We start from the raw sequence: 12,267 nt of genomic DNA, 5'->3' as shown, positions 1-12,267 counted from the left end.
ATATCCAACCTCTCTCATCTCTTTATCCTCAATCGAATCTTTGCTCTGAGCCTGTGCCCCCAACCCTCGGGACCCTCTAGTGCGCAATGGCAGACGATGATAACTTCGACATTGACATCTATGGCGATGGCGGTGGTTACAATACCAATGAGCATGTTGACATCAAGCAAGAGGGCGAGGACCCTGATTTGGTGTTAGATGAGCCGCAGCAAACATCGCAGCCTGAAAATAGTGGGAACCAAAATGGAGCGCCCGCTGAGGCGGACTCCCACATCGACTCCAAGCCCGTCCCCTCACTTAATGGGGACTACAAAATGCCACCTCAACAGAGCACTCCTAATGATGTCCCAGCAGCTCCACATGGTGTCAAACGAAAAGAATTCGATGACCGCCAGGCAGACTCTGATGCCACAACTGCCTTACTTATTTCAGACTTATCCTGGTGGACAACAGACGATGATGTTCGCGGCTGGGTGAACCAGGCCAACAGTGAAGATGAGCTGAAGGATGTCACTTTCAGTGAGCACAAGGTGAATGGAAAAAGCAAAGGGTAAGAGCTCAAAACACGCGCACGCATACATATGGTGAAGCCTTTGTCGCTTCGCTTCTACGTTACTTCAATTGAGAGTTACAAAGCTAATTTCTTTGTCGCGTGATCCTTACAGACAAGCCTTTGTGGAATTGACCACCCCCCAGGCTGCAACAGCCACTAAGCAGCAAATCGAGAGCTTCAGTGCCAGCGGCCGCAAATACATGGTTCACTACACAAATCCCCACTCCAACCCATTCCGTACACTCCCCAAGGATGCCCCGATGCGCAAGGATAACAACCGTGGTGGCATGTCCAACAACTACAATGCTGGTAACCAGAATGCGAACTTTGGCGGCGGTGGCGGCGGCGGTGGTGGTATGGGTATGAACGCAGGTGGCGGCGGCTTCCGTGGACGGGGAGGATACAATAATAACCGTGGGATGGGAGGCAATATGGGCAACTTCAACAACCGCGGCAACTTTAACAATAACATGGGAGGTGGTTTCCAATCTGGCGGCGGTCCTGGCATGATGGGAGGTTTCCAGGGTGGTGGCATGGGCATGCCAAATTACGGCTTCAACAACCGGGGCGGCATGATGGGTGGAATGCGCGGTGGACCTGGTGGCATGCGTGGTGGCCGTGGTGGAGGTAATATGGGAGGCATGAACCCTATGGCCGGTGGAATGGGCATGAATGCTATGGCTGGGGGCATGGGAATGAACCCAATGGGTGGTGGCATGAACCCTATGATGGGTGGAATGGGTGGAAACATGGGTATGCAGGGTAAGTAAACTCCTGGGGCCTCTCCTATTTGCTTGATTGGGTCATTCTTATTTCCACTCCACACCTATCCTCTTTTCATCCGACCATGCTGACTCGTGGTATCTCTCAAGGTCAAGGATTCCAAGGACCGAACCCAGCTTTTAATCAGGGCTTCTTCAACAACCAAGGAAGCGGCGGCGATGCATCTTGGAACCCACACGGCGCAAAGCGAAGTCGACAAGAGTAACATCTTCAACCCACTTGCAATTATCTTTGAATATTCTGCTTTTTGACAACTGGCTCCGGAGTTTACCAGTGCTGGTGCGCATTTCTTGAACCTTTGATGATCTCGATATTCTCTCGTCTTCCTCGCATATCCAGGTCCCCCAAACCCAATTTCCATCCATAAATTTCCGGGGCAAGGTCTCCCTCATGGAACCAGAAATGTGAGTATAAAGGACGAGTTATCGTATCTTTTGCACGACACAGTTCAGACATTTATTTCCATGTCTTCTTTTCTTTTCCTTTTTCATTTCTTCCTTCGTGTATTAGATGCAATTCAAATGTCTGTTCCTATTCATGTGCTGTACTTTTATCTTTTTGCAAACTCGCTGGCTTGGCGCAAACTGTATTGGAGATCTGGTGTTCCATTTTATAGGATTTCTAAAGGCTCAAGACGCAAACTCGACATTTTCAATTTCAGAGAATCTCTATCAACAACTTAATCAACCTTGAAGCTGTCACAGCCTCAGAAGATCCTTAGACATAGGTATCGGTGCTTGCTTGGTCATAGAGGAAGTACCTAACACCTGACATTGTCAGTGATATATAGATATTGTATCATAATACGTATAAGCACAGATAGAATATAGAACAACCCAAATCCAATCTAGATCTAGCTAGAACATTAAGCAAAGCCCATCAGTGGGTCCCACGAACATCTGTGGGGCTATGCAAGAACACTCAACGCAGCCTCAATGAATGATTTCATCTCCTGCTTACGGAGATACAAACTCCGCTTCCCTAAGCTACAACCCTGTGCATGATACATCATATGCGGGTTAAGCTCATTAGGCTCGCTGGGCTGTGCAGGGTGAATTGAGGCAATGCATGCAATGCAGGGTGAATCTAGAACTAATCCACACAGAGGAGCGTATACCTATGTCATAGGTGGTATTTTTGAGAGATAGCTACGGAGCTTGCAGGATCAAAGTTTGAGGGGGGGGGGGGTAATGCAGCTTGAAATGAATTAATACCACGGGCGTTCAAAGTATCCAATCTGATGAACTCGTAAAATACAAATTGACCACCCAGGCGAAAACACACGACCGTGAGGTCTAACAATTCTCTGTGCAAGTTGATGCACCACCAAAGTAAACAAGATAAAGGGAGAGAAAATAAATTCAAGTTTCAAAAGGTCGTTAGTTCAGAAAGAAAATAAACCCCCGCCAGCTTGCGCATGGCAGCACCGTGAAGTGGGTAGGTAAACGATAGGTAGCGCATAAACCAAAACCAAAACAGGATATGAGATAAGAAAAACAGCAGAATAAATCGAAGAAGATAAAGTAAAGAAGAAAGCAAAACAGGTCCGGGTAACAAGGTTCCATCGAGACAGAGACAGAGACAGGGACTTCGGGGTATCTTGGTTGTAGGGCATATAATCACATCACTCCGTTATTCTAAAAGAGAAGGCGAGCCATGCTTTCGGGAATTACTCAATGCAACGATCACATACAGTATGTATCGAACGAAATATTGGAAAATGTGGTTGGGGTCGGTGATCTTCTGGTCGAGGTCAGGTTGGTCGAAGTCAACGAGACCATCTGTCGGAATAGATAGTCTGCTTAGACAGGTTTGAAGGTCTAGATCAAGGGCGACCTCCAATTCGGTTTCTTCGAGGTCTTCGGCGAAGATTTCTTCGGCTTCGTCAGTGAAGAAGGGATGATCACATCCTTGGTGATGGTAAGGTGTTATTTCGTCGAGGTCGTGGGTGTCATCAGAGAATGAGGATGGGGGGAGGGAGCCGTCATCGAAGTTGTTGAACTCATTGGGGAATGGTTCGCCGGATACATCGGGGGATCCAGGCTTGCTCTCGGCTTGGACGGAGAATTCTGAGATTGAGGATGTTGCTGAGACAGAAGAGGTGACGGACTCAGTATCGGAATCGGAACAAGTGTCGTCACTATCCAAGTCTGAACCGTCGGGGTCATTGATATCATCAATATTCTCAATGAACTTGATGGAGTGGGACTTCGAACCGGATTCAGCATCGGGGACATCGAGGCTGGTCTTGAGCGCCTTCTTGATGGCTCTAGCTTCTTCCTCTGTCTTCTTTTTGTTGTTGGGCCGGGCGACTGACGAGCGCAACTTTAGGAGCTTGACGACGACTCTTACGCGTGTGCGAAGCGGATGGCTAGATCGGTCGTTGGCGAGGATCTTCATTTTAACATCGAGGACCCTCCCGGGAGCCAGTTCAACGCGAGCTTTGGTGTAGGAGCGCTCCAGTGCCTTCAAGCGACAGGGACACCGACACTGATTGTCTTGAATAGTATTCAAAGGTAGGTCAACTTGGGGCAGGACAACTGGACCTAAAACTATAGCGGGAAAGGTTAGCGAGACTGCTATCATTCAAAATCCGAAGATGATCAAACCCAATAGGCACGTGTATACGTATACAAAAGACTTCGTGTACATACCATTATAATCCAGGGGAATGGCACCTGCACTCCGAGGCACATTGATCATTCCCTTCGGGGATGGGACGCGAATAGGTAGACGGCTGAGCCAGGTAAAGCCAAATGGAGGATTTACGGTCTTTGAATCAAGTAGGCTCTCCATATGGCCTTCACTCAAGCCAGGCACATTGATGCTTGTTAGCATCGAGACATTGTAGTGGTCGCCAAAATAGCCCGGGAAGCTTGTACCTCGACCACCAGATGGCCTTTGGTGCGGTGGTTGCTGGGGCTGATAAACGACTTCCCCAAAGGGGACATTCATCGGAGCCCCATAGTTCCGCATCTGCTGGTACATGGGAGCAACGGCATCAAGTGGGCCGCGCCGGTTTGACCAGTGGGCTTGGGGAATCTGCAATCTGACTGCATGCATCCTTGCGGCGCATTCATGACACCTTTCGCGTGGATTCTGCTGTCTGCAGCATCTCTGATTGAAAAGATGTCCGCACGCATGGCATTGAAGCCGTTCTTGAAGACCCATGTCTGGTTGTCGTGGCCGAGGGGGAGGCGGTGGAGGGGGCTGCTGAGGATACCGAGGACGCTGCAGCACATCAGGATGGAGGTGACTGTCCGAGCTACGACGTCCCTCTTGGACCCCTTGGAGTCCGTTTGGGGGAGCTTGGGGCAGGTTAATGCCGTCAGAAAAGCCACGAAACATATCAGAGGCGGTGGTATCGGAGTCAAGTGGACTGTTCGGACTCAGCAACGACGATGACACTCGTCTTGCGGTGACATTTCCATATCCGCTTGGAATTTGGCTTGTAGTAATTCCTCCTAGCCTCGCAGCTCCTGTCCTTGGAAAAAATGATCCGTTACTAGGTGCTGCGTCAGCATCGCCGTTTCCCTGATTGTCGCGTTCAGATGAAGACGGCCCACCCTGTACCGCATCATCTTCAACGACAGAGTGGCCGATTATGCAATTCAAGAACTCATTCCATGAGCGAGTCATCCTTGGGCAGATGGCACACACAATTGGACATTTCTCTGCTTTCTTTTTTCTATCGACTTCACTCTTCCTTGGTTTAATCAGATGCCTCGTCATACAGTGTTGGAGGAGCTTATCCCGTCTGGCTTCAGATCTGTCACATCCGGACTGAGTACAATAATACGAGATTTTTCTGAAATGCTGAGCATCGATATGGCGTTTGAATGTTTCCACCTTCGGAAATGTGGTGTCGGATGTGCAGTTCGGTATCTTGCATCGATATAGATGTTTGCGCGTAGGCATTGAAGAGCCTGGGACGTCAAGAAGTCGTTCTGCCACGGAGACCTTGGGCTCATGATTATGGAGCATTGTATCGACATTTTGACGCAAAGTATCAAGGCCTTGCTGGAATTGAACTAGGCTTTCGCGACTGTCCTCATTTGAGGTTCCAGGATTCAACCTCTGAAAAAATTTATTACCAAGACCATAGTACATTTCTTGAAGCAATTCATGTTGGGGAAGAATATTTGAAGGATGGTCGGGTCGCCCAGGCACTCCGATTCTCTCTAGATTCACAGTCTCTTGAATATCCTGATGTTTTTCCACTGGTGAGGGCGAGTCTTCCTCGGTGTCGTTCAGGTCTCCATGATAGTCATGTAGATCTGAATCAAGGATTTGTGGAACTTGGTGTGGTGGAAAATCGTACGGAAATTGAACTCCGACTGAAACAAGAGGATGTGGATTTCCATCATGGTGATCCATCATCTCGCCGAAGACAGGCTCGGGTGGCTGAGGAAGCACAGTACTAGCACTCAATCGATACTCAGGGTTGTCGCTAGTATGGCTTGTGTCTTCGGTGAAAAAACTAGTTGGATAGGAAGATCCGCCCGATTCCTTGAAAACATACCGTCAGTTCTAATCTGTGGATGAATTGGAACTCTCTTTCCACCGCCAAACGTATTTCGGGTGATGCGGAAACAGCGACGACATGAAAAAGACATGTAGATCAAAGGGTACGGTAGTCATCTTGGATACTCACAGTCATGAGGTTGGAGCCTCCCGGCCAGCCGAGACCATCATTATTTGACATGTATGGGTTGGACAATGCATCTTGTTCATTCATCTCATTGTTATTCAAGTTCTGGGATGACCGTTGGTTCCGCCCCGAGAAAATAATTGCTGGGTTTATCGAGGTATTGTTGTATTCCGCCATGATTGTAATCGAATTTTTTTTTGGTTGGTTTATAAGGAGTGGAGAGGAGTCAGAGGAGGAGTAGGATAATAAGCAGGCGCAGGACGGTAACAGAGGAAGTTGAACACGGAAGGAATATAGTCAAGATGTATGCCCAGTTTAAATGAAGAATTTATACTCAACCACCTTAGACCAATGGCCCAGCAAGCGTTCACGGGTTTATCAGATGAATACCAGCCAAAGGTCGAAGGTGGAAGAGAGAAAGAGTCGAAAAGCAGAATCGGATCATAAAATAAAAAAAGTCAAGTTAAAAGCAGACAGGCCTGCGAAATGTGGCGCTTTATGTATACGCAGAGGGGGAAGCGCAACCAAACCAACTCATAAACTTTAAGAAAAACCCGGGTATGGTAGCTACAACAGATCGACGACCGCAGCAGTGGAGCAGTGGAGAGGATGTGGCTTTGTCATGACGGGACCTCCCTTAAGTCTCCAGATAAGATACGGATAAGATAGAGAGAAGGAGGAAGGGGGAAGGGGGAATGGGGGCGCATGGATTACCAAAAGTGCGACAGAGGAATGGACAATAAAGCGAAGCTTTATGGGACAGAAAAAATCGAGTAATAAAGCAGTTTGCAAACCGTCAGCGCAGGCAACTATAGGGGAAAATGCCTCGTATGCCTCACCAAAACTTGAATGAGGCATGCAGTAACGCTGGGGGCCTTTTCTCTTTTCTTACGCTGTTCTAGTGTATAATCATTACGGATACAGAATATGAGAGCAAGGATGCACAGCCCGGCTGATTACCTATTGACATCAGATCAGATGAATAAATCGGGTAAACCGGGAAAATCAGGACTATATCATCATATTACGGAGAAAATGGGTGAACATTGCGATCAGAGTTGTAAAATCAACTGTTTCTCAAACTGTTGTTGATTGCGATCGCAAATTGTGGGGTTTGCCACTTGGAGTATTAGAGCCGCATCCCACGCGCTTCACTGTGAGGCCAAAATCTTCATTCAATGACAAATGTCGTTTCAAGTCTCCTGCAGGAAGTGATTCTTTCATGCTATTGGATATGTGGTATTACTGTTGGTTTTTTATTTTTTTGGTTTTTTACTTTTCACGGAAAAATCTTCTTGATTATAATTCTTTTTAAATTATTATTATTATTATTATTATTATTATTCCCCTGTTCCCCTCCGTCTAGGGTTTCTAGTCGGACATCAACTGGGCACCATCTATTGTTAGGCACAAATTTCACCCTCCCCTGATGAATGCCATTGATCCAACAATGAATATTGTAGAATCTACCTAGACTCTTTCTCGAAGCCTTCGGTCTGTCCGGATTAGATCTTATTTGTTGTATTATCACCGGGTCCATGTCTACGCCTACTCCGTGAAATACCTTGATTCCGTTCACGGTCGCTGTGGCACGTCGGTGGGAAAGGCTATTTAGAATCATACTGATTGGAGAGGATCTCTCACTTCTCCCCTTTTCAACGCGATTCGCTAGACAGAAGTTCCAACCCCCAAATTTCATAACAGAAAGGTAGGGGAAATCCGGAGGTTGGTCGCGGTTCAAGTCAGCAGACTGTGTGTGAAAAAGGTACTTGACTTGCAGGGACATGAACGAAAGCCCAAATAGAAGTTAAAGAGGGAAAGGGAGATGATCAAAGATACCGTACATATTGTACACCGTATTTTTGTGGAAACTAATCTCATTCGTTGGGGGTAGCGGATGTGTTGGCAGGTTCAAAGTACACGGGGCAATAGTTTGATTGGATTTACACGAGGGGATCATCACTCCGATCAGAGACAGTTAAACGGCTTTGACTGCTTTTCGAACGGTTCCTCCGTGCATAGCAATTGACGCGTTTTTAATGCCTCGCACTAAAAGCCTCAATGCCGACATCCGAAATTGCAGTCACTCCCGATGTACTTACTACATCACCCCGCAGATCGGAGGTATCTCCCCTTTCCCCAATTTTCCCAAAGATGAGGCGATCGATCGAGGCTACCGCTCGAGGCGCAGTGGTAATAGTTGATAAGATATAGGCAGGGATTTTTCCTACTTGACATCATCGTTTAATCGGTGGACCCCTTAGCAGTAATCCGTGTCTATAGTGCGGGAGAGCTGCAAGCGACTGTTTTGAGAGCTCCCACACCGCGCCTGCTGGTTGCAAGAATAGAGAAAATGAAAATGAAAATGAAAAAAAACAAGGGGCTATATCTATGTAGATTCTACTTGTTTTTACTCACTTCCCTGACCCGATTCGTTGTCCCGTTGGGCACTATCCATTAAACCTATTGTACTTATCCCGTCTGTCCGGATCTCTTAGTTCTGTTGGTTCTTGGCTAATTCTGGTCCTTGTATGGCTACGGACTACTCCACAGGTGGGGCGACTGTTTTCGCATGAATCCCGAGAGTGGACATGTGAGTAGGGCGTTAAGATGATTAGTCCCCTATCAGAACAAACAAATCAGAGGATCTTGGAAAACCAAATTACAACCTTGGAATATTGAATCCTATTATATCATCAAACACATGATTTGCTCCAGTCGGGCGTAAGAAAATCGACTGGCTCTAACTCGTTGAATGCCTTGTCCTTGGCCCCATTTTTAGCGCCCGAAAACCATCTTCCAGCACCGCCTAAAAGTGATGGAGTTAGACAAGGGTCTACTAGAAATGAGACAGACTCCTATTCTCCCCCGTAAAAACGAGGCGAAATGACCACCACCACAAAGACAAGCCCAAGATCGCTCAGCCTCCAACTGAAGCTTATACAACATTAAGGCATAGTAGATTGATTTCGTTGTTGACCCGACCAGCCACCAAATTTCAAAAGCCCAAAGCCAATCTGGCACACCGGTGAAAAGATTTGGACACTCATCTGATCAAGAACAAAGTAGGCGTTTGACTTCGCTAATTGAATCAGTCAAGTGGAGGGGGAGATTTAATCCTGCGCCCGGCGGCGCGGATCGATGATTATGTACGCCGTCAGGAGGAGAACTAAAGCTTCGGGGATTCACCCTATTAGCGGGCCAATAATGGGCGTTATAATGTTGAAAGTCTCTTTTTTTACACTTTTTCTTTCGTTTTAACTTCTTTTCGGGGGTATATTGTTAGCTTAATCGTCTCCACTGCTTGCAAGCTTACAGACTTGATCCTTGATCCCTCGGTTTTTGCATGTGGGTGATCCGGGCGCAATCTCATGATCAGATTCATTATCTACATTATTGATTTGATTTCATAAACGAATGTTAGATTGTAAAAGAGGCCGGTCGCCTTGCGTGGCTTTGGGGGATTTTTTCAGTCGTTGTGATGTTCGTATCACGGACCCTTTACAGAATCGTGGAGACCAAAGTTCAATGTTCCGAGGAATTCAGATCTAAGACCCACACGGGAAGGTTCCATGGCACGATCTATTTCCTCGTAAATGGGACTATATCTGTTCAGAGGTATTTGTGGGGGGAGTATGGGCAATCTTCGACATGCATACGTTCCCAGGTAACTGCCACGGGCGGGGAGGAAAACGAGGGAGAGATATCTTGTCAAGAGTAAGAAAGAATTATGTTGCCTCGTTTCCCAATCGGATAGGCGAATAAATTTCCCCTGGCATGGCATGCTGCAGGATGGAGTACATTGCATGGGCCTGCAGTGGGGATAGCAAGAAAGTCTTGAAAAAGTCTTGAAAAAGTCAAAAATTCTATTTGTTTGTTTTAAAAACGAGAAAAGGCGGGGTGAATATGTAGTCAGCGAAATGACAAAATGACAAGAAGAAAACAGACACTCCATAACCAGCAGACCCCTAATCTATCCGGAAACCAAACCCAACTCCATCCCGTATCCAGATCATATCATGGGGCCGAAAGTGCCCGATTGAATGATTCATTGCTAAAACCAGTACCGTTAATCGTTGTCTGGTTGCCCAGCCCAACCCAGCCCATCCTAGAACCAAAACCAAAACCATAACCAAAACCAAACACCTATGTACCAACCATTCATCTATGTGGAACATCGCAAATCAAACCAGACCAAACCATAACACTGGAAATAGATATCCCTCGAAAGTAATTATTGGATTGGAGTTTAACGGCGCGCGGGGCTCCACGGCTGCGACGAAGAAGGGGCATTGAGCCATGCTTCCATCGAAGGGGAGCTACCATTGCTAGGTTTTGTGTTTGGGTATGAAGGAGCGGAGCTTGTAGAGCTGGATATATCAAGAGTAGCTGACCCGGAAGGGTATGAAGGAGCGGAGTCAGCCCATGCTCCGACTTGGAGCAGGTCGTAGTCTATTGGAGATCTTATCATAGGTAGTGTTAGCGGCGACGGGAAAAAACAATATAGATTGTGGCGTGGAGGATCTGAAGAAACTTACGGCTTGCTCATTTTGGTATAAGTTGGATTTTAATGGAGTTTGAGAGGCTCGGAAGAGCTACTAGTAGCTTTTTGGTGTGTCGAGGAGAGACGCTGTGTATCGACGAGTAGAAGGATAATATTCGAAGCAAGTTCGAAGTTGTATGAAGCTGCGACTGGCTGACTTATATGCTCTGAGAGGAAATGGATGTTTATAAATAAAACAATGACTCAACGACGGCGACGAAGCTTCCCCTTTTATTGTCGATAAAATGGTGGCATAGCCATCCATGACATCGATGATCGAGAGGTACCCGGGTGTAAACTACTATAGCCCAGGGGAAAATGAGTACATGTCAAGAACGCAGCAGGGTGATTAACCCCACTACATGTAGATCGAAGTGGATCTGCCGTGCCTCAACCCAAAACTGGGCAAAAGGTTTGCACTGGTCTTTCCTAGAAAATGTCAAATTCATGGACGTGCTTCCCCGTTTGTTGCCTAGGATGCCTAAATGTGCCTTGGTGGCTACGGAGGGTTCCAGAAATGTACAAGCGAGCTGGACCGATTGATTTGTTGAATATTTATTTATTTATATTAGAATATTCCAAGCATTTACTTTATCACAAAGAGCAGAGATAAAAATGGCAAAGTCATGAATTGAAACAATAAAACAAAACAATGGACCCTCAATGGGGCAAAGGTGGCATGCAGAAGTGGATATCGGCTGCCAGGGTCGCACCTGTTGTGTGGCGCGCTGACGATGGATATAATCTCCTATAGATCCAGTATACTTCTGGGTTAAGGTAAAAGTACGAAGACGCAAGTCACAAGATCGACGGACCGAAAGAAGTATGCGCATCCATCCAGGCACAAAAGGGCCCGTCCGCAGTGTCGTGAAAACACGAAACACCGGTGAAGAAAAAGGTCCATCCTGTTGACCAGAACAGACCGAGTGCATGTCCACTTTGTTTTCTCGACTACTGAGCGGCGAGATGGGAGATGCCCAGGTAACAGGTATTCGGGCTTGGTGGGAGAGGACCTGGGTATCTGCAGAGTGTAAGGTAAAGTCCGAGGATCTTGGGGTGGACGGGGATCTGCAGCGAAGAGTCCCAGTGGGCTGGGACCAACCCCATTGTATGGATACGTGCATGGATCAAAGGGAAAAAGAAAAAGAAAAAGAAAAAGACAAAGAAAAAGAAAACCCAAATCAAAGAACGCGGAGCTTCAAGTTGTGTCAAATCTCAACACCTTACAGTTGGAATTTTAGGTAATACTTGATCCATGTATACCAGATGAACGCATCTGCCTAGCTATATTAGAAATAGAACACATAGATCAATAGATCAATCTAATTCTTTGTCCTCTTTACATTTCTAGTGCCCAGATATACTCATGAGCTTTCTTTATCCCCATATCACCTTGTCCTTCGTCATACTGGCCGGTGATACTGTGGGGCGATCCCCAGCAATGCCGCAGCACATCACATCACCCCCACCCCACTTTGTGCCTTACACCCCCCAACTACTTTCTACACCGCCAGGGAAATTGTTGAATCTACCTGGGTACAGGGTAAAACGGAGTTTAAATTGAGTCAAATCAAAATTAATAGGAATATGAGGGCAAGGGCGAACAGGTTGTTCTTCAAACATCTCCACCGCTATTTACCCCGGCTACCGTATCTCAACCAATGAGCCTGCAAGAGTCTGAAACTGGAAAAGACAGAGCGTAGTATGGGATCTGGTAGACCGCCATTACACTAGTTC

The 12,267-nt window shown here is 46.8% G+C and overlaps 2 protein-coding genes across 2 annotated transcripts; one reads left to right on the top strand and one right to left on the bottom strand.

The window, feature by feature from the left end:
• Window positions 1-86: 86 nt before the first annotated feature.
• N7478_001740 (RNA-binding protein) lies at window positions 87-1,541 on the top strand (the record flags this gene model as incomplete). Its single annotated transcript, XM_056917955.1, has 3 exons — window positions 87-550; window positions 666-1,315; window positions 1,426-1,541. 3 exons carry the CDS (start codon window positions 87-89, stop codon window positions 1,539-1,541), a joined length of 1,230 nt encoding a protein of 409 aa, XP_056783566.1.
• Window positions 1,542-2,968: 1,427 nt separating this feature from the next.
• N7478_001739 (putative C2H2 zinc finger domain protein) lies at window positions 2,969-6,164 on the bottom strand (the record flags this gene model as incomplete). The annotated part of the gene is made up of 3 exons (XM_056917954.1): window positions 2,969-3,882; window positions 3,991-5,845; window positions 5,991-6,164. The coding sequence occupies 3 exons, from the start codon at window positions 6,162-6,164 to the stop codon at window positions 2,969-2,971; spliced, it is 2,943 nt and encodes a 980-aa protein (XP_056783565.1).
• Between the last annotated feature and the right edge of the window lie 6,103 nt (window positions 6,165-12,267).

The sequence above is a fragment of the Penicillium angulare genome (genome assembly GCF_028827245.1).
Source record: "Penicillium angulare strain IBT 27051 chromosome Unknown utg000002l_segment0_segment0, whole genome shotgun sequence".
NCBI lineage: Eukaryota > Fungi > Ascomycota > Eurotiomycetes > Eurotiales > Aspergillaceae > Penicillium > Penicillium angulare.
The sequence above is the reverse complement of the archived record's forward strand: the minus strand, read 5'-3'. Positions and strand labels throughout refer to the sequence as shown.